The sequence below is a fragment of the Notamacropus eugenii genome, chromosome 3 (genome assembly GCF_028372415.1).
Source record: "Notamacropus eugenii isolate mMacEug1 chromosome 3, mMacEug1.pri_v2, whole genome shotgun sequence".
Classification (NCBI taxonomy): Eukaryota; Metazoa; Chordata; class Mammalia; order Diprotodontia; family Macropodidae; genus Notamacropus; species Notamacropus eugenii.
Genome location: NC_092874.1, coordinates 283,380,319 through 283,400,481, shown reverse-complemented (window position 1 = coordinate 283,400,481; position 20,163 = coordinate 283,380,319). Strand labels below are relative to the sequence as shown.

The 20,163-nt window shown below is 38.2% G+C and overlaps 1 protein-coding gene across 3 annotated transcripts in view; it reads right to left on the bottom strand.

Moving 5' to 3' along the window:
• The window catches only part of NR1H4 (nuclear receptor subfamily 1 group H member 4), a 73,788-nt gene that overhangs the window by 18,160 nt on the left and 35,465 nt on the right, over nt 1-20,163 (bottom strand). For 2 of the 3 annotated variants that reach the window (XM_072655685.1, XM_072655683.1), the window contains 5 exons: nt 18,375-18,737; nt 12,596-12,748; nt 3,388-3,521; nt 2,702-2,800; nt 2,302-2,401 (listed from right to left, as the gene is read on the bottom strand). In XM_072655685.1, coding sequence (XP_072511786.1) covers nt 2,302-2,401; nt 2,702-2,800; nt 3,388-3,521; nt 12,596-12,748; nt 18,375-18,737 — 849 coding nt within the window. The remainder of the gene's footprint in view (nt 1-2,301; nt 2,402-2,701; nt 2,801-3,387; nt 3,522-12,595; nt 12,749-18,374; nt 18,738-20,163) is intronic. The other variant, XM_072655684.1, reaches the window with a different exon arrangement.

Sequence of the window (20,163 nt, the reverse complement as noted above, 5' to 3'; positions counted from 1 at the left end):
CTAAGTGCTTTATTTTATACGTTTCGTAGCGTTAGTCTAAGAATTTCCATCCTTAGAATAATGTTATGAAATTCCTGGCAGAGGCAGCTAAGTGATACAGTGGGCTAAATATGGGGCTTAGAGTCAGGAAGTCACGAGTGCAAATATAGCCTCAGACAATCCCTAGCTGTGTGACTTTGGATAAGTCACTTAACTTCTGTTTGTCTCAGTTTCTTCAGCTGTAACATGGGGGAAATAGAGTTGTGAGAATAAAATGAGATTTGTAAAGGGCTTGGCAAAGTGACTGGCACATGGTAGGTACTTAATATATGCTACTCCCCTATCCCCCATTTCTTTCCCCCTTACTAATCTGTCATGGGGGTCCATGACACAGAACAAAGGTTAAGAGCCCCCTGAATCCCAGAAGCAGGCTTCTGACCACTGGGTGGACCTTGATTAGTGAATTTATAGGAGCATGCAGACAAGAGACAGAGTATGAGAAGCAGTGCTTTGCTGGAATCTGCCCTGGGCTGAGGGTCCACCTCAATGAGATCCTAATACTGTGATCTTTGAAGTCTTTTACCTATGGAACACTTAATTTGATCAACTATTTCTTGATTCCAAAACAATGAACCACCTGAGTCACAGCTTTTTCTAGACACCATTCCAGAAATGGTCACAAGAAATGTCCATATCCCTTTTTTCAATCCCCCACCCATCACCCCCGACTTTCATGAATACGTAATCTTGTTTTTTGATCATGAGAGATTGCCTTCAACTCAATTAGCATATAACAAATTAAATTCCTCTTTCCGAGTTAATAAAGAAATGAGAGAATGTTCACATTTCAATGATAAGTGAGCACTTTCTCCCCACGTTTTATGAATTTTGCCCAAGCCCACATTGATCCAAAAAGTTAGATACAATAAAATTAATAAAATAACACCACAGGCCAAGGTGGGGGGGGGGTGTAGATTAATATGTCCAACAAAAAGTCTATGTCAAAAAAATAGCTCTGCCTACTAGCTTGAAATATTTTAAGTAGTGGTGGTATAAATGTTTTGTCCCTTACACAGCTGACAAAGTGATATTCCTAAGGCACAGTTCTGACCATGTCACTCCCTTGCCCCCAAATCACCAGTGGCTCCCTATTGTCTCTAGGACGAAATATGAACTCCTCTATTTGACATTTAAAGCCCTTCACAATTTGACTTCTGAGTACCCTGCTAGGCTTATTACCCAGTACTCTTCTTTATGCATTCTATCTTGACCCCAGATCAATTGGTCTTTTTGGTGTATTCATCATATACAACATTCACTTTCCCACCTCCACCCTTTTGTCCTTGGAATGCTCTTTCTTTTCACCTCCAACTTTCAGTGAGATAATTCAGATTTCAGCTCCAACACCACCTCCCTCTTGAGGAATTCAGTGTGTGGATCTCCACAAGTGCTGATGTTCCCACATGAAATTAGTTTGTATCTGTTTGTATCTGTTTTGGATATATTTCTTTTTCCATGTATATGTGATAGTAAGATTGTGGAGGACAGCAACTACTGGGTTGTCTTTCTATATATCCTCAGCCCATAATCTAGCCCACAATAGACAAATGAATGCTTGTTGCTTGCAGATCATTAGGATCAGAGGATTTAGATGCAGAGGAGATCTCAGAGGTCATCTAGTCAAATTCTATTATTATTCAGATGAGGAAATTGGAACACTTTCTCAAGTCTATATAGGTAATAAATATCAGAGCCTAGATTTGAACCTGGGGTCTTTGACACCTCACTCAATATTCTTGTCATTATACTGAAGTCCTTCTGGGAAATCCTGTTATACTGTGATCTTGGGGATCTCATTTATATTTTCTGAGGCTCAGTTTCTTCATTTGTAAAATGGAGCTGGATTAGATAATACCTAAGATCCCCTATGGGGTGGCTCTAAAATGCGATCCTAAAGTGCAGTGTATATAGTATTAGACTGAGAGTCAGGAAGATCTGAGTCCAACTCTAGCCTCAAATTCTTTTTAGTTGTATAACCCTGGGCAAGTCAGTTTACCTCAGATGGGGATAATAATAGCACCATCCTCCTGAGGTTGTTTTGAGGATAAAATGAGATAATAATTGTAAAATTCTTTGCAAACCTAAAAGTGCTATATAAATGCTATCTATTAACATTATTATTAATAATAATAGTACACAAAAATGTTTACCTTAAAAATGAGATGTTCTAATAATAAATACCCTGACCTTTACAACCAAGATATCCTTATTTCTTCCATATATGAATGTACTTCTAAGGATTTGAGTAAATTTGTAACATACCTGGTAATTTTTTTGTGAATTCCACAAGGACCTGCACATGACTGGTAGCCATTTCAGTTAAGATGAGAAAATTCTCTTCTGCACTGAATTCCTCTTTTAACTAAATATTCAGGGGAACAAATTACAAAAGTCAAAATAAATAGTTGGGATGACAAAATCACAGAAGAAAACTGCAACCAAATTTTACAGAATCTCGTCTCCAATTTAAAAATGCTCTCTGTTTCTTAGGTCCTAATCTAACTAGTAATTATATTAGGCAAACATGTATGACTTCTTGCTGTTCCATTGTCAAAAGTAATTAATTAGGCCTTTATTATCTAATTCTGATATTCATTGAGAAGGACTTAGGTAAATTCTGCTGATGAAGTTTGCTGGACCAGTTTTCAGATATTTTACTCACAATTTTATTAGTTATTTCTTGAGGCATCCTCTGCTTGCTGTAGGCATCCATAATATAATATAGAAGGTTCTGTTGGTCTGGAGTAAGTTCTATTTTCTCCTATACTGGCAAGAAAAAAGCCCACAAGGTTCAGTTTTCATATTTGTAAGTGTCAGGTCATAAGAGACAAAGCAATCTTTCTGTCTTTTCTGTGTATTATTAGTGGGGGAGTATTTTTTAAAAGACGGTAAAGAGTCAGGGGATGTGAATTCTAATATATGGTGTAAATGCCCATTTATTGTACTTATTTGGGCAAGTTACAGAACTCTGGAAAGTTACAGAACATCTGTAAACTGGGCATCCCGCTTATAACCCATAGGCTAACTGAGGGGTATCATAAGAATAAATTATAAGAATCAAAGGATATGAAGAAATAAAAACCATCAACAATTATATAGTTTTAAATCACGGTTGATTAGAAAAGTGCAAATTAAAATAACTCTGAGATACCACCTTACACTTATCAGATTGGCTAAGGTGAAAGAAAAGGCAAATGACAAATGCTGGAGGGGATGTGGAAAAGCAGGGACACTAACATACTCTTGGTATGTACTCAACATGGACTCTCCTGTTCACTGGTAATGAGTTGGAATGAAGCAAAAGAACAATCACTAGCATTCCCTGAAATCATGATTAAATTTGATTACCCTGTATGACTTGGTTGTTGATGTCACCTGTCTCAGATCACTCCCCTCACTGTCTTCATTGGCTGACCGATCAGAAGGCGGCTTCATGTTTTTTCTTAGTCGTTTAGATTTACATTGGATTTCAGTTAGCAAACCTGAAATATTTTTTTAAATACATGGACTTAACTTTATTAGTCACAGAAAATGCTGTTGGGCAGAGTTATGGTCTTAACTTACCAACAAGATGGACTGTTTTATCCTAATTATTTCAACCTTATGACATGGAGGTTGAAATATAAATGAATGAACGAAAATTAATCAACTGATTAAAAAGTTAAATACACCTGAAATCAATTCAATTCGTCAACTTGTACTAAGCACCTACTATGTGCAAGCCTCTGACCCAGGAAAAGACCAAAAAATAAAATCATACTTTCCCTCAAGGAGCTTGTAATATAATAGGGCCAGGGTTACAACGTGTTCACAGTTGATGATAATAGTTAACATTTATATATAAAGTTAGTCATTTTCTCATCACAACAAACCCTATGAAGTGGTACAATTGGTATCCCCTTTTTACAAATGAGGAAACTGCATCTCAAAGGAGTGAACTACATGGAATTACCTAGCTAATATGCATCATAAATAAGATTTGAACTCAGATTCTCTTGCCTTCATGTCTTGCACTTTTTCCCACTAGAATACTGAGTTCTTAACTTGTACCCCATGAATTTATTTTTCAATAATATTTTAATAAGAGGACTTCAATATAATTGGTTTCCTTTATAACTCTGTCTTTTGTTTTATGCCTTTAAAAACCTAAGTCTTCACCAGACAGTGCCAAGGGGAACCACAACACAAAAAGGAAAAGCCCCGCACTGAACCATATTGCACATAGGCATTACAAAGTGTGCATTTTCCAACAGTTCACACAAACTAATTTTAAGAGGGAGAGAGCATTATTAGGTGGAGGAATCCAGAAAGGTCTTCCTTATGTAGGAAACAGAACAAGGTTAAATGACTTGCCCAGGGTTACACAGCTTGTAAACATCTGAGACTAGATTTGAAGTCAGGAAGATAAGTGCCATCTAGTTGCCCCTTGTGACCATTTATGTGGATCATCCCAAAAATACCTCTCTGTTCAGCCCCACATCTCTGCCATGATAAATGTTCTTCCACAGACATTTATGTTTACTATGTTCATGTTTTCTAGGGGGAAAAAATCTCCCCAAATTATATGCAAAATAAAGATGACTGTCACATATGACTGGAGTCCAAATCATCAAAATGTAATTGGGCGTTATATTTGCTGCTATTAGAATTGTACGTTCCTAGAGGGCAGGAACCATGTTTTTAACTTTCATTGTATCCCCACCCAAGAATGGCTGGAGCCTAGTCAGTGGTTAATGAATGCGTGACTGGCTAAATATTACATTTGCTAAAGTTATTTGTTTCTTTCCCCTCTCCCCCCTCCCCTTAAGAGACCAATGAAATCTGGTTGGTGTGCAACTATGCTCTTTGGTATCCAAATTCTGAATGATGAATTGGCCTGGATATGCTCTGGGGAGGGAAGGGGGAAGTGAAATTGGGGAACAACTAAAGGATTTCAGAGAAATGGATTTCAAAAATCATCAGGACACATTGAGTACGGGGTGAGGGTGGTAAAGAAGAAATCTCTCTTCAACCTTTGTTCTGGGCTGAGTGCCAAGATTAAAGAAAGTCTAACGCAGGGAAATTCCATGGACAAAATCTAGGAAAGACTTGAAGTCACGGATGGGTGACTATAAAGTGTCTGGTACCCATGGCAACTCTGGAGCTCAGATAGGAAGGACCAAAGTTTCTCAGTAACCAAAAACACCAGGAAAGCAAGCTCTGGGGGGGCCTCCACTCTCTGATCCAACCTTTATTCAGTCAGCCACTGAGTGATTTTCCCAAAGTGCTGGTTGGATTATGTCTGTTATACACACAGACACACACACACACACACACAGACACAGACACACACACACACACACACACACACACACACCTTTACTCAGTTACCTCCAACAATGACTCCCTATAACCTCCAGGAGCAAATTCAAAATGCTCTGTTTGGCATTCACAGCTCTTCCTAACCTAGCGCCCTCCTTCCTTTCCAGACTTTCTACATCTTGCTCTGGACACACACTCTTTGATCCATTGACCCTGGCCTCCTGACCATTCTAGAAGCACTCCATCTCTCAGCTCTGGGCATTTTCTCCCGCTGTCCTCCATTCCTGGAATACTCTCCCTCCTCCACTCTCACTATTGACCTCCCTGGCTTCTTTTAAATCCCAACTAAAATCCCAACTTCTACAGGAAGTCTTCCCCAGCCCCTCTTCATTCTAGCACTTTGCCTCTGTTCATCATTTCCTATTTATCCTGTATATAGCTAGCTTTGTATCTTTGTGTTTGTTGGTTGTCTCCCCCTTAGACTCCTTGAGAACAGGGACTGTCTTTTGCCTCTTTTTGTATGCCCAGTGCTTACACAGTGTCCAGCACATAGCAGGCACTTAAGAAATGTATATTGATTGATTGATTGATTGATGATGATGCCACACCTACAGTTACTTAGTTGTTTTGAGGTTACATTTCAAACTTTCCCCCCACTGTTAGCAAGCCATTTTTGCACTCTGAATGGTTTGCATCACATAGGCTATACTACTGAGGTCAACATGGGGAATCAAAGACATGAACACAAGCATTAAGGAAGTCCTTGACATTGTAAATGTCCTTGAAGAAATTCTGATTCTTGGGTACCAGAAAATAAATTAAAGAGAGATTGGTTAACTAGCTGGGCAACAAGGAGGCCCAAAATCAAAACTCAAAATGGTTGATTATCCTTAGTCATCCAACTGCATGCTGTTATACTTTCCATAATGCACCAATTTAGCTCACCAAATCATCTTTTGAGTTGATGTGACATTTTCCCATGTGAAATTGAGCTTGGGTGCCAAGCCAATCTATTTCCTAATCTTCTCTACTCTGCTATTTACTAACCTGTGTGACCTTAGGAAAATCAATTACTGTCTGACAGCAGTTTCTTCATCTGGAAAATGAATGGGTTGGATTAGATCACCAACCACTTCTCTTCTCACCAAAATTTTAAACACAAAAACTTAAATAAAACATACTTTTCCATAATGATAATAATAATGATAGCATTTTCATGACTCTATAGGTTTTGCAAAGTACTTTATATATACATATATTCATGTGTTTGTATCAATAAAATTTATATTATATATAAATTTATAATATCTTATACCTTATAATCTTATATCTTATCTATAATATCTTATATCTTATAATATCTTCATATTATATATAACATAAAATCTCATTCAATTCTAAAAGCAAACCTGGAAGATAGATGCTATTATTAGACTTAATTTACAGAGAGGAAAACGAGACAGAGAGAGGGGTTAAGAGGCTTGTCCATTATCATCCCACCAAGGGTCTGAGGTAGGATTTGAATTCATTTCTATCCAATATGTCACCTAGCTGTTTCAGATAACATTAATCCTCTCCTCTAAAGGACGCCAATACTTTTTATTTGTGTAATCTGATCTTCCTCCTTAATATTCTCATGAAGTGGTTGTGATTTCACCATTTTACAGATGAAGAAACAGAGAACCACAGAAGACAGGGACCAAGCGATTAGTATATAGTCACAGAGTTTCAGGACAGACCCAGGACTCAAACCCAGGACTCTTGAACACTAGACTGGCGGCACATTCATCCTTAAGTGCAAGGCGGGGCAGGGGAGTGTGGGGGGAGAGGGGAGGAGAGAAGGACTTAGATGCGGGCAGGTAGAAGCCTCCTCTGAGATTCCAGATTTACCACAGCATAAGACATAGAGCCCACTAAATCCTGGCATCCTTGACCAAGGGTCCTTGGATGCCCAAGGAGTTTAAATAGATTTGAGGGGACTTTTAAACCTGGATAGGAAAAAATAATTACATGGTAATTTCACTAAAGGCTGGTATTCCTGTGTAATCCTGTGTATTTTATGTTATTATGTATTTAAAAATACTCTGAGAAGGGGTCCAGACTGCCAAAGTTGGTCAAGACACAAAAAAGTTAAGACCCCTGATCTAATCCAACTCTCTGCACTTTACAGATAAGGAAACTGAGATCCAGAGAGATTCAATGACCTGCCTATGGTTATACAGGTAGTATCAGAGTTAGGATCTGGACTCACATTCTGTGCCTCCAGGAATAATGTTCTTTCAACTATATGTTGTATAGGTATGAAAAGTATACATCACTCATAAATTAGGCATCTATAGGTTCTGCTACCTTGTTATAACCTTAATGAAATGTATACTTGGAAACCTCTAATTCCCTGATCTCAGGAGATACACACACACACACACACACACACACACATACACACACACACACATCTTTTGTGTGCCCTCAGCCCTTTTGGTATTCTGGTGAAGCCTATAGATTCCTCAGAATTATGTTATTAAATGTATGAAATAAAATATATAGGATTACAAAGGCAAACAATTACTTTGAAATATAGTTATTAAAATGTTCTAAAAACAAAGTCACAGATCCCAGGTTAGGATGCCTTGAACGTTGGCTTAACAAAACCCACCCTGAGAGTCAATTTCTTTTGTTTAGAAATTAATCCAATTCTCCAGATTGCCTGCTGTCTTCTTAACAGGAACTCCCAGGTGTTTCTGGCTTCAAGCTACAAGATTCAAGGTCTCAAATCATAACTCGTCAAAAATGATTGGCATTTAGCAACGTCCTGGTTTGTTTCTCTACCTCTACCCAATTCAGTAAAGAATATATTACAGAATAATATGCATTGATAATGTGACTGGGCTTCCCTTGAAGATCAGACAAGAGGAGGGGGAAAACAAGAGATCATAAAAATGGGAAAGGGTTCCACATGTACAAAAATACTTATAGCAGCAGCTCTCTTTGTGGTGGCCAAAAACTGGAAATCAAGGGGATGCCCATCAATTGGGGAATGGTTGAATAAATTGTGGTAGATGAATGTAGTGGAATACTATTGTGCTATAAGAAATGATGAACAGGAAGACTTCAGAGATGCCTGGAAAGACTTGTATGATCTGATGCTGAGCAAAAAGAGCACAACCAGGAGAACTTTGCACACAGCAACAACCACCGTGTGTGAGGAATTTTTCTGGTAGATTTAGTACTTCATTGCAATGCAAGGACTTAAAAAATTCCCAGTGGACTTGAGGCAAAATGCCTTCCACATCCAGAGAAAGAACTGTGGAACTGGATCACAAAATGAAGCAGACCATTTTCTTTTGTATTATGCTTTGTTTTGTTTTATGATTTCTCCCATTCATTTGAATTCTTCTATGTAATATGACTAAGGTGAAAATGTATTCAATAAGTATGTATGTGTAGAACCTATATAAAATTCTATCCCATCTCAGGGAGGGAGTGGGGAAGGAAGGGAAGGGAGAGGAAAAAAGTCTAAGATATATGGAAGTGATTGCAGAACACTGAAAACAAATAAAATAATTTAATTTTAAAAAAAGTAGGGGGAAAAGAATAGAAATCCCTAAAAATAAAAACCATTAGAAACCATTATTAGCCCAAATATCAAAAACATAACCAAAAAACCCATCCCTTAAAGACTTTAGCACTTGGACAAGCATAAAGAAAAGGGTAGATGTAAAAACAGTGATTTATGCTCCAGAGGTTCTTTGGGTTATTAGGGAAAAGGCAATTCATAAAATTAATTATAAGTACAGCATTTTTAACTGCAAAAACAATTCAGAGCAGACCATTTTTATTATTTTCTACTCCTATTTAATGTAAAGTCTTCTCTAATTCCTATTGAGCATTAATTAATGTTAAGAACCTGTGATTTCATCTAAGACGAAACTGCCAGTATGAAAATCTCATCCCCTGTACAGACCACAATTTGTCTGTAACTTATGTTAGTTGCCTAAGGTTCTTAGTTGTCATAGATAGATAAAACAATACAAATAAAATATAAAATTGAATAAAAATTATGTTGACTTCTCTCTCCCTTTCTGTCTGTCTCTCTCCATCTCTCTGTCTCTGTTTCTCTCTCTGTCTGTCTCTGTCTCTGTGTCTCTCTGTCCATGATGACAGACACCTGCTCTGCCATTTCTCCCCTAGAGAGCAGTTTGAGTGCACTGATAGGTTAAGCACCTTGCTTGGTGTCACACAGCCAGCGTATCACAGTGGAAGTCAGCTGATGCCTAGAATCGGGAAGTCCTGAGTTAAATTGTGACCTCAAATAATTCACTAGTTGTGTAACTTTGGGCAAGTCACTTCATCTCTGTACGCCTCAATTTCCTCAGCTGTAAAATGGGGATAATAATAGCTCTTCCTTTCCAGGGTTGTTGTAAGGATCAAACAAGATGCTATTTGTAAAGCTCTCAGCACAGTGCCTGCTACATAGTAAGCATATCACAAATGCTTGCTGCTTTCCTCCCTCCTCAGGTCTGACCCACAGGTCTTCCTGACTCTGAGGTCAGCTCCCCACCACTACTCCTCGAGGGAGGTGAGAAAAATTCTATTCATCTCCAGATATATAAAACAAACAAATTATGGTAATATAATCATAACAACAGGTGACAAAATAATAATAACTAGCATTTCTATAATGCTTGAAGGTTAGCAAACATTATCTCATTTGATCCTCATAATAGCCTTAGGAACGGTGCTATTTATTAGCTCCATTTTATGGTGGTAATTGAGTGGGAAAATGTTTAAGTGACTTGTCCAGGGCCACACAGCTAGTAACGGTCCGAGGATGGAATAGAACTCAGGTCTTCCTGTTTCCAGGTTCAATTTTCTATTCATTGTATGATGTAGCTGCCAAATAAATAAATGAAGCAAAAGGTTTTTTTTTAAATCATCAGACAGAAAATGTTACTGAGATTATAATTAGAAGTAAAAATAACCCCAAAATGAAAGTTTAAAATTCCTTCCTAGAGATTTAACTCTTTGGGTATATCATAGGCTTATATTTTTAAAAAAAATAACCTAGCCATAAAAATTGTATAGGACTCTCCTCTCGTTTTTACTTTGTGGTAAAATTCCCTGGTAGTCTTACAACAAAAGAATCCAAGCTCCAAGTTAAATGGATGTCTGGGGAATTTCTTGTTTGGAAGGTTTTCTTTGCCTTTCTAGGGAAATCTGCATCCATAAAGAATAAGGGCCATTCCTCCTTTGCATCGCAAAACATATTTAGTGGAATGTTCAGTGTCTCTGTGTCAGGGTTCAACCTCACTCATGTTTAAGAGATGAGCCACCCGAGATCCCTAGCCATGCAGCCACTGTTTCCATTGCAAGACTAGATTCAAATATCACCACCTCTGGTGGATCTTTTGTTTCCCAGACGCCAAGATGAGAAAATGATCGTCAGCCTTAAAAGTTTCATGGAACCACAGTTGGGATCATTTACACGGACCAATTTTTTTCCAGGATTCAGTTGTTTCCCAGCTGAGATGTCACTGTGGCTTTCCACCATTGTACCCTGTGCACAATAAGCTGGGGGTCACCCTTCTGAGCCTATTATTCTCGGTGACAGTTATTATCACTTGGGTGACATTTGTTTATCTATTTACATTTTCAGTAAGAATAAAGCCTATCGCCGAATCTGGGCGCTTTCTAAAATTTACAGACTGGAAAATTAATTATGGATGAATATGCATTCCCAATAGGGATGGAGATTACCACGCCGCCACAAAGATGGCAGTTAATACAGCATCTCTATCAGATTGATGGACAAAACTATATTAAAAACTCAGCGCGGATTAATTTCCTGTGTGAACCTCTGCCAATTGGTGCAATGTTATACTTCAACAGGTAGGGTTCCCCTTAAAAGGAATTAGCTTAAAACTTCAGACAATTCACTATAGTCTCTGAGGGGAGTGAGGTATAATAGATGGAAAGCTGGATTTGCAAGTCAGTAAAACTAAGGTTTATATTCTACCTCTGACATTAACTCACTGTGTGATCCTGAGCGAATGGCTTACCTTTTGTGAACTATGGACAAATTAGATAATAGATTCAAATTGTAAGCTTATAGGACAATATAAATATGAAGATGGAATGAAAAAATAACTGTAAAGCACTTAGCACAGCATATGACACATAGTAAGCACTATGTAAGTATTAGCTGGTTATTATTATATAAATCAACAAACATTTATTAAGTACTTATTATGCATCAGGCACTAGGGATAAAAAGAAACACAAAAGACCCCTTGAGGAGTTGACATTCAGGGGAGATAATATGCAAAACAATTATACCTACATGATATATATTGTATATTAACTATTATTATTAAAGCAATCACACAAACACTTTTCTGAGATTATTTTTATATTAAACAATAAGCCCAGAAATCGTCTCCAGCTTCAGGTTATTGCAATCTACAATTTTATTAATGCAGATCACAGAGCATAGAATTAAAGCTGGAAGGGGCATTAGAGGTTGTCAAGTTCAACCAACTCATTCTACAGAAAAGGAAACTGAGGTGCAGAGGGATTAAATGGATTGTTGAAGGTCATGTATGCAGTAAGCGGTCAAGCTAGAATCTGAACTCATAGGGTCCTCTGATTCTATAGCCAGAATTCTTTTCAGGGTGCAGGAATTCTTTTCAACTATGGTACTGGCCCTGGTGGCAGGAAGACCTGAGTTGAAGATCTTTCTCTGACGTATAGTCACTGTGTGATCCTGGGGAAGATCATGAACATCTCAGTGTTCTAGACAGCTTTCTAAGACTTTACCTTGGAGAGGTGCCAACCTGCATTGGTAGGATGGTATTCTTCTCATCCCATCTCCCTACAACCATGTTCTCTTAAGTTCAGGAGCTTAAAGTAATGGCCAAATGCTTGACTTGCCAGATGGTGACTGAATGGATGGTTAGCAGAGGTGGTTCACTAGACAAATGGTTAGCCATAGTGTCAAGAAGACCTAAGTTTGGATTCTATCTCTGATAATTTTTAGCTGTGTGACCCTGGGCAAGTCACAACCTCTCAGTACTTTCAGAGCACTCCCTAAGACTGCAGGTGTCATAGAAGTGACAGGCAGACCCTACTCTCCCACTGCCTGACAGGCAATTATTATTAATAGCACATAGTAGATGCTTAACATGTGTTGAATTGAATTGGAAGATTAGGGGAGGGGTGGCTTCATAACGTGTAGCTGATTCCATAACGTAAATACCTGTATACATACATTCAGCCAACATCCCCATCTGCTTGCATTTCCTCAGCCGGCACTCCTGGCATTTTCTCCTCATGTACATGTCCATTTCACAGTTCCCACCATTCTTACACTTGTACACGGCGTTTTTGGTTATGCTTCTCCGGAAGAAACCTGTGAGAACAATGCAGGAGGGTGGTAAATGGTGCCTTCACTTTAGCAGCAGATATTACATTGGGGAGGAAGATGAAGCCCATGGTCATTTGCACATCAGCCTCCAGACAACTTTTGTTGCATCAGGAAACTGTCAGGTGTTGGATGGGGAATTCTGGTCTAAGGGGGAAGCAGAGCGGATGATCTCAAGGGTCCCTAATTGGCAACAGAACAAGTTTCAAATGATCAGTGTTATACTGTCAAGTATTTTTCTTTAATTATTGATCCTCTAAGTTGGTCAGTCATTTAATGAACATTTTGGTGCCAATTGCATGCTAAGCATAGTGGAAGATATCAAAATGAACAAAAAAGAAGCCTTTGTTAAGAAATTACTATGTTTCAGGTACTGGGGATGCAGAGACAAAGTCAAAATGGTTTCTGCCCTCAAAGAGTTTATATTCTACTGCGGGGGGAGCAACCCATATGAATAAGGAAAGGAATGGAGGGAGTGAGAAAGGAAGGAAGAGAGGGAGGGAAGAAGGAAGGATGGAAAGAAGGAAAGAAGGAAGGAAGGAACGGAGGGAAGGAGGGAAGAAAAGGGAGGTAGAGGAAGGGACAGAGAAAGAAGGAAAGAAGTAGGGAAGGAGAGAGGGAGAGAGGGAGAAAGGAAGGAAGGAAAGAAGGGAGAAAGGGAGGGATTTGAACTTGGTCTTCCTGAATCCAAGTCCCATGCTCTGTTCATTCTACCACCTAGCACTATATAAATACAAACTATTATTATATTGAAGCAACTAAGTGGCTCGGTGAGCAGAGTGCTGTACTTGGAATCAAAAAGACCAGAGCTCAAATCCTTCTTCAGATGCCTCCTAGCTATATGAGCCTAAGCAAGTCAGTTAATCTCCTTTAATTTCAGGATCCTCATCTAGAATGGATAATAATAGAATTGATCTCCCAAGGCTCTCATGAGATATAAAAAGTTTTACAAACCTCAAAACACCATACAAATGCTATTATTATTACTACAAACAACTAAGTGACATATTAGTTAGAGCATTGGACGTGGAACAGGAAGACCTGAGTTCAAATCCTGCCTTAGACATCTACTAGCTGTGTGGTCCTGGGCAGGTAATTTAACTTCTGCCTCAGTTTCCTCAACAATAAAATGAAGTCAATAATAATACTTCCTTCCTAAGGTTGTTGTGAGGCCTGTGAATGTAAATTGATGAGTAAATCTTATACCATCTTCTTTGATGCCAGCACATCATGTTGGATGGTCCTTTGCCAGAATCTCCCATCTCACATAATTGATTCCAAAGTTCTTCAGAGAGACCTTGAGAGTGTCCTTATATCACTTTTAAACTCCCTGAAGGCAAGACCCATCTCCTTCTTTCTTCCAAGCCCCTAAACTCCACAGAGCTGAGTACACGAACAGTAGCTCATTAAAAAACTTACTGATTCGTTTGACAAATTGGAAGAAACCTTAGAAACCATCTGATTCAATCCCCTTATTTCACAGATTAAACAACTTATATTTCTTACTATGTGCCAGGCAATGCAGATAACAAGTACAAAGAATGAAATGATCCCTACTCACAAGGTGAGGAAAATGAGGCCCAGGCAGAAAGAAACTTGAAGTATCATACGATCCAACTCTTTCGTTTTTCTAATTGTTGAGTCTTTTCAGTTGTGCCCAACTCTTTCCAACTCCATTGGGTTTTCTTGGCAAAGATACTGGAGTGGTTTGCCATTTCCTTCTCTGACTCATTTGACAGATGGGAAAACTGAGGTCCAGAGATGTTCAGTGACTTGTCTAAGGTTACATAGTTCATAAGTGACCAAGTCAAGATTTGAGCTCTGTTTTTCTGATTTCAGAGTCAGGGCTCTTTCCAGTGTGCCATACTGCCTCCTTCCCTCCCAAGGGAACCATTTTCTCATTGATAAGCTTTGTCAGTTTTTTGGTTTTAGTGGACCAGTAGACCTGTTTAGTTGCCCAGTTTTCTGGTATGGTCATCAAAATATCCATGGGAAGCTGCTAGGCTTATACAATTCTGTTGCATTGACCTCAATGGTTTTCTCGACCCCTTGATATTTAGCAAAATGTTTTTGCCCAGGGTCACAATCTGCTACAATGATCCTCATGAGCTTAACATTTAAGGCTTGGTAGGTAAAACAGGATGCATTTAATTATATGGGGACTGGACCTGTGATTTCACAGGTTCACGGAACTCCTGGTTGAGGAAACTATCTCTACACATGAAGGGTGCCACCTTCTCTGTACTGAGAGGCTAAGGGACTTGACCAAGGTCTCATAACCTATATATGTCAGAGGTAGAACTGGAGCTTCCAGGCTTTGAGGCGAGCTGCCCATTCACTATGTCTCTGTTTAATTCTATAGCCTCAATAAATATGGTTTAGATTTAACATATTTGATACTACTAATATGTTGTTGTTCAGTAATTTCAGTCATGTCCAACTCTTGATGACCCCTTTTAAAAAATTTCCTTGGCAAAGATACTGGAGTGATTTTCCATTTCCTTATCCAGCTCATTTTACAGATGAAGAAACTGAGGCAAAGAGGATTAAGTGATTTGTCCAGAGTCACACAGTCAGTAAGTGACTTAGGCTGGATTTGAACTCAGGTCATCCTGACTCCATTTACCAGTGAACCCTGAGAGTCTTCCCCTCCCAGTTTGATTTTTTTTTATTAAATTAAAAAATTTATTATTTAATTTTTTAATTGATTTGATTATATTTTTTATTTTATTGAAATCCCAATTTGATTGAGTAACCACTTAAAGAAGCTTATTCATTGCATGGGTGTATCTCACTCAAAGTAAGATGGTGATAAGACCTTGGCCTGAAAGGGTCAGGGTCTCACACTGCATTCTTGGCCATTGCCAGCCATCCTGATGAATATCAGGCCACTGGACCCAGGTGGCTCAGGAGAAGAAGGTGAGGTTGGAGGCGCTGCACAGCCCTCCCTCACTGAAAACAAAGTCAACTGCAAGTCATGTCATCATCTTGATGTCATGGTCCTCTTCGAGGAAAGATAAACACAACAACTTTGCACCAACTTAATTCAATAACAAGATCTCCATGGTTCCTAAACGTCCCTGAATTCCATGGTCACAAGACAGTAGAGTTTCTCAGTCTGTTGCTGGCTTTTCAAAATAAAATTATCAGATTCTAATAGAAAAAAATCCTTCTATCTATACAGGTCAGCACTTTCTCTTCTTGAACAAATGCCCATATTGATGTAAGTGACTTGCCCAGGGTCTCACAGCTATTATGTTTCAGGGACTTGAAACCTAGTATTTTGAGACTCTTGAGGCTAGTAAAATAGATTCAAACTCCTTTATCATACTGCCTTTCATAAAAGTTAACTGTGATATTGCTATTATTAATATTAAACAGTGATTAACATACAGTGATTGACATCTAATTACTGATCTAACCTTTGAAGTGAAAAATGATTATTGCAACAGACAGTGTGCAGAGACCCTCCTGAATTGGTATCCATCACTGACAACAGCTGTATGAAGAAAAACTCTGAAAGACCCCCAGACTTGGATCAAAATAATGACCAACCACATCAAGAGAAGGTGTGTAGCAAAGAATGCTACCCACATCCCTAAAGAAAGGTGATGAAAGAAAAGTACATTTTTGGATTTAATCGTTGTATGAGTTTGCCTATGTTTTTGGTTAGCTTTTTTCCTTCTGTTTCTGGGAGAGGGGATTAGGAATCTGTGGGAGAGAGGAGCAAGTACTGCCAAGAAAAGAAAAAGGACCGTTGAAACACACACACAGATGTGTGTATACATATATGTATAAGTATATACATACATGTGTATACACACATATACACACATGCTTATATGTATATGTAAATATACATACATATACATACATACTTAGGTATATATATATGTATATGTGTGTGTGTGTATATACATATACACACACACACATTTCAGAGAATAGTCCAGAAGGAAAGATAGACAAACAGGACAATTTTGAAAGTAACGGGTTGAATTGTTCATAGACAGATGCATACATACATATATATTTATTTAAGACAACAGGTTTGTGATTTTGTAAGCAATCTTCTTTTGGTATTTTACATGTACAAGGAAATGTTCTTTTTGAGGGGATATTTTTTCAAATCTCTAAGCCATGCCAGTGGATGCCCACTGTCATAAACAAAAATGTGACCATAAAGACCAGAGGGTCAATATGATTACCCATTTGTTCCTTTAAAAGAAGCCTTTCAAAAATGCTACAGTCTCCCCTAGGGATGATTGCAGATGGCTCTGGCATCCTAAAGGATATGACTGACACTGACCTATTCCAAAATTCAGTTCTTTACAAAAATGTCCTGCCATTTCACATCTGAAATCTGAATACATATTCAATTGATTGTCAGCAGGTTTCTGTTCCCTGCATAGATAATAGGCAGGAGGTAGGGGAGGGGAAGATGGAATTATTGATGTAATGAGATGCCAAATAAGTAGATGCAGGGAGTCGTTGCTCAGTGTTATGCCTGAATTTTGCAGTTATTACTTTAAAAAATAAATTCATAAAATCCTTCAATTATCATTGCTACAAACACTCAGGGAAACTAAATGGGGGTGGAGATGGAAAATTAACATGCTCCTAATATGAAAAAAAGCAGATACAGAGATAAGAAAAGTAAGAAAAGAAAATTACCAAAATTCAATCCAGAGGAGGGGGAGTCACTCCATTAAAGTCTTTTCATTTCCTCTGTGGTTTAAAGCAGCAACAACATGGAATTTAGTAGTTTATTTTGTTGCTGCAAAGAACTCCAAACCAAGTCTGTGCCCATCAACTGTCCCAATTATGGTAAATAAATATAACGGAACAATGCACTGCAATAAACAATAAATATGAGGAATTAAGAGAAACTTGGGAGGATTTGTGTGAACCGAAACATAGTTACACAAGAAGAACCAGGAGGATGAAATTGATAGCAGTGTAAATGAGTTCTCTAAAACAAATGAGCTTGAGCTTTGCATCAATGAAAAGTCAAAAATGGTTCCAAAGAATAAGGAAACATAGCACCCTCCTCTCAGCAGACAGGAGGAGGTCTGCTTAGGCTGAACATTGTATGCATTGTCAGACATGCTCACGATAGAGGGAATTCTTGCTCAACATTTTCTTTGTGAGAAGAGAGCATTCAATTTCAGAATGGGGTGGCAGAAAAGGATAGGTTTATGCTTTTTACAAATAATTGTGATATAAAAGCAAAAAAGCAACCAGTTAAACTTTTAAATAAGCATTTTGATGGACTAGTCTAGGTATGAGAATTCATGGGATCAAGTTAATTTCACATCTAGTAGGATCAGAAGCCCATATTATTTAATCAACCACCTGAATAACATCAATGCTTTCTTTGTACTGTGTTAGTGAACCATCAGTAGGGGGAAAATATTTATTATACATAATCTAAAGCATTCTAGAAATGTCTTCCACGAGTTTGCAATAGGCTACTCTCATCACCATAGGGGCTGTATGATGAGGGAGAAGGAAGGAGGTAGGAAGACGGTAGAAAATCAGGCTGAAAGTGTTCTAACAAGACTAATGATATGAAATCTCAACGGGGGAAAATTGTCAACTAAAATATCCTTACCTTTGCATCCCTCACAAGTCAGTGCATTATAATGATATCCAGAAGCTTTGTCGCCACAAACAACACACAGCTCTTCTCCTTTCATTCTCCCTGTAGATGAGACCATCCGGGGTTTCTTGGTTATCGGGATGTCCACAGTCTCGGATTCCCTCGTGTAGACAGTCTCTGAGGGCACTCGCCGGAGTTCATACATTCCAGGGGAGTACCATTCTTCAGGCTGCTGGGGGTAGAAGCCCAGGTTGGGATAATAAGGTGAGGAGGAAATCGGCGGCTGAACTTGGGAAAACTGGATATTTCCATACTGTGTATAAGGCGACACATCACTATCAGGCCCCAGGTGTCCTGATTGCTCGGGAAGCACCCCTGAATGAGAGAAAACCAATAAATGTAAGATTCATCACAAGTTATATTACAAACGAATCCTTTATCTGTTGAAGAACAGGATTAAAACTTTTAAATCATCTGGTCATTATAACATTTTCATTTAAAGAAACATTTGACAGGACTTTGGAATTAATTGCTTTGAATTCTACCAAGCAGTAGAGAAAATAGTCTGGAATAATGACGACGGTGATGACGATGATGGTGATAACATCTTATAGCAGCAGCAACAAGCGTTTATGTAACAATATAATGCTTGCCAAGGACTTTACACATAGGTTATCTCACTAAGTTTTAATAACAACCCTGAGAGGTAGGGGCTATTATTATCCCCATTTTACAGAGGGAAATTAGAAAAACCAGATGAACAATTTTAAGTTTTCTCTGGAAAGTTCTCTGGAGTTGCTCTGATGTTCATCAGCTGTGTAACTGGGCAATCATTTCAACTCCATGGACCTCAGTTTCCTCATCTGGAAAATGAGTATACTTTGGAGAAGGAAATGGCAAGCTACTCCAGTGTCTTTACCAAGAAAATCCCACAGATAAGTCCATGAGGTCACAGAGAGTTGGACACAACTGAACAACAGATGTGCCAGGCACAATGCTAAGCATTGGGAATAGAGGTAGAAAGTGGCAGACTTAGGGTTTGAACTCGGGTCTTTGGACTTCACATCTGATTCTCATTCCATTTCACCACGTTGTAAAGTGGGGAAGATGTCAGTGACAGACAGTATTGGGAAAGGTCTTATATGGTAGGTGAAAGACTACATGTACAAGAGAAAGACAGAGAAGGAAGAAGGGAGGGGAGGAGGGAGACAGATACACTCACACACGTATACACACTGTTTCAAAAGGGTCTTACTGAAATTTTAAGTTATTGAAGTTTAAAATGGCACAAAGACTTCTGGAACATATGATGTAATTGCTATTTTTATATATGTAAGTATATATGTAACAACATATATGTGGGTATATATTTATATGTATATGTATATCAACTGTAGTAATCTCTGTGTATATACATACACACACAGTGTTCTCAAAAGGTCTCATTGTAATTTTAAGGTATCAAAATTTAAAATGGCATTAAGACTTCTGAGATATATCATATCATATCATGCCATAGCATATTATATATGTAAGTATACATGTGACTATATATATGTGTGTGTATGTATATCTATGTACACATAGAGGGTGTTCCAAAAGTGTCTTACTGCAGTTTTAATCTATTAAATTTTAAAATGACACTAAGACTTTTGGAACATCACATAAATATAAATACATACAATGTAACAATATATAATTATTTCTGTAATCATACATGTAAAATCATGTGTAACTATACACATATGTATATATATATACACATGCATACACATATGAGGTAGGTAGCGTCGACCTCACA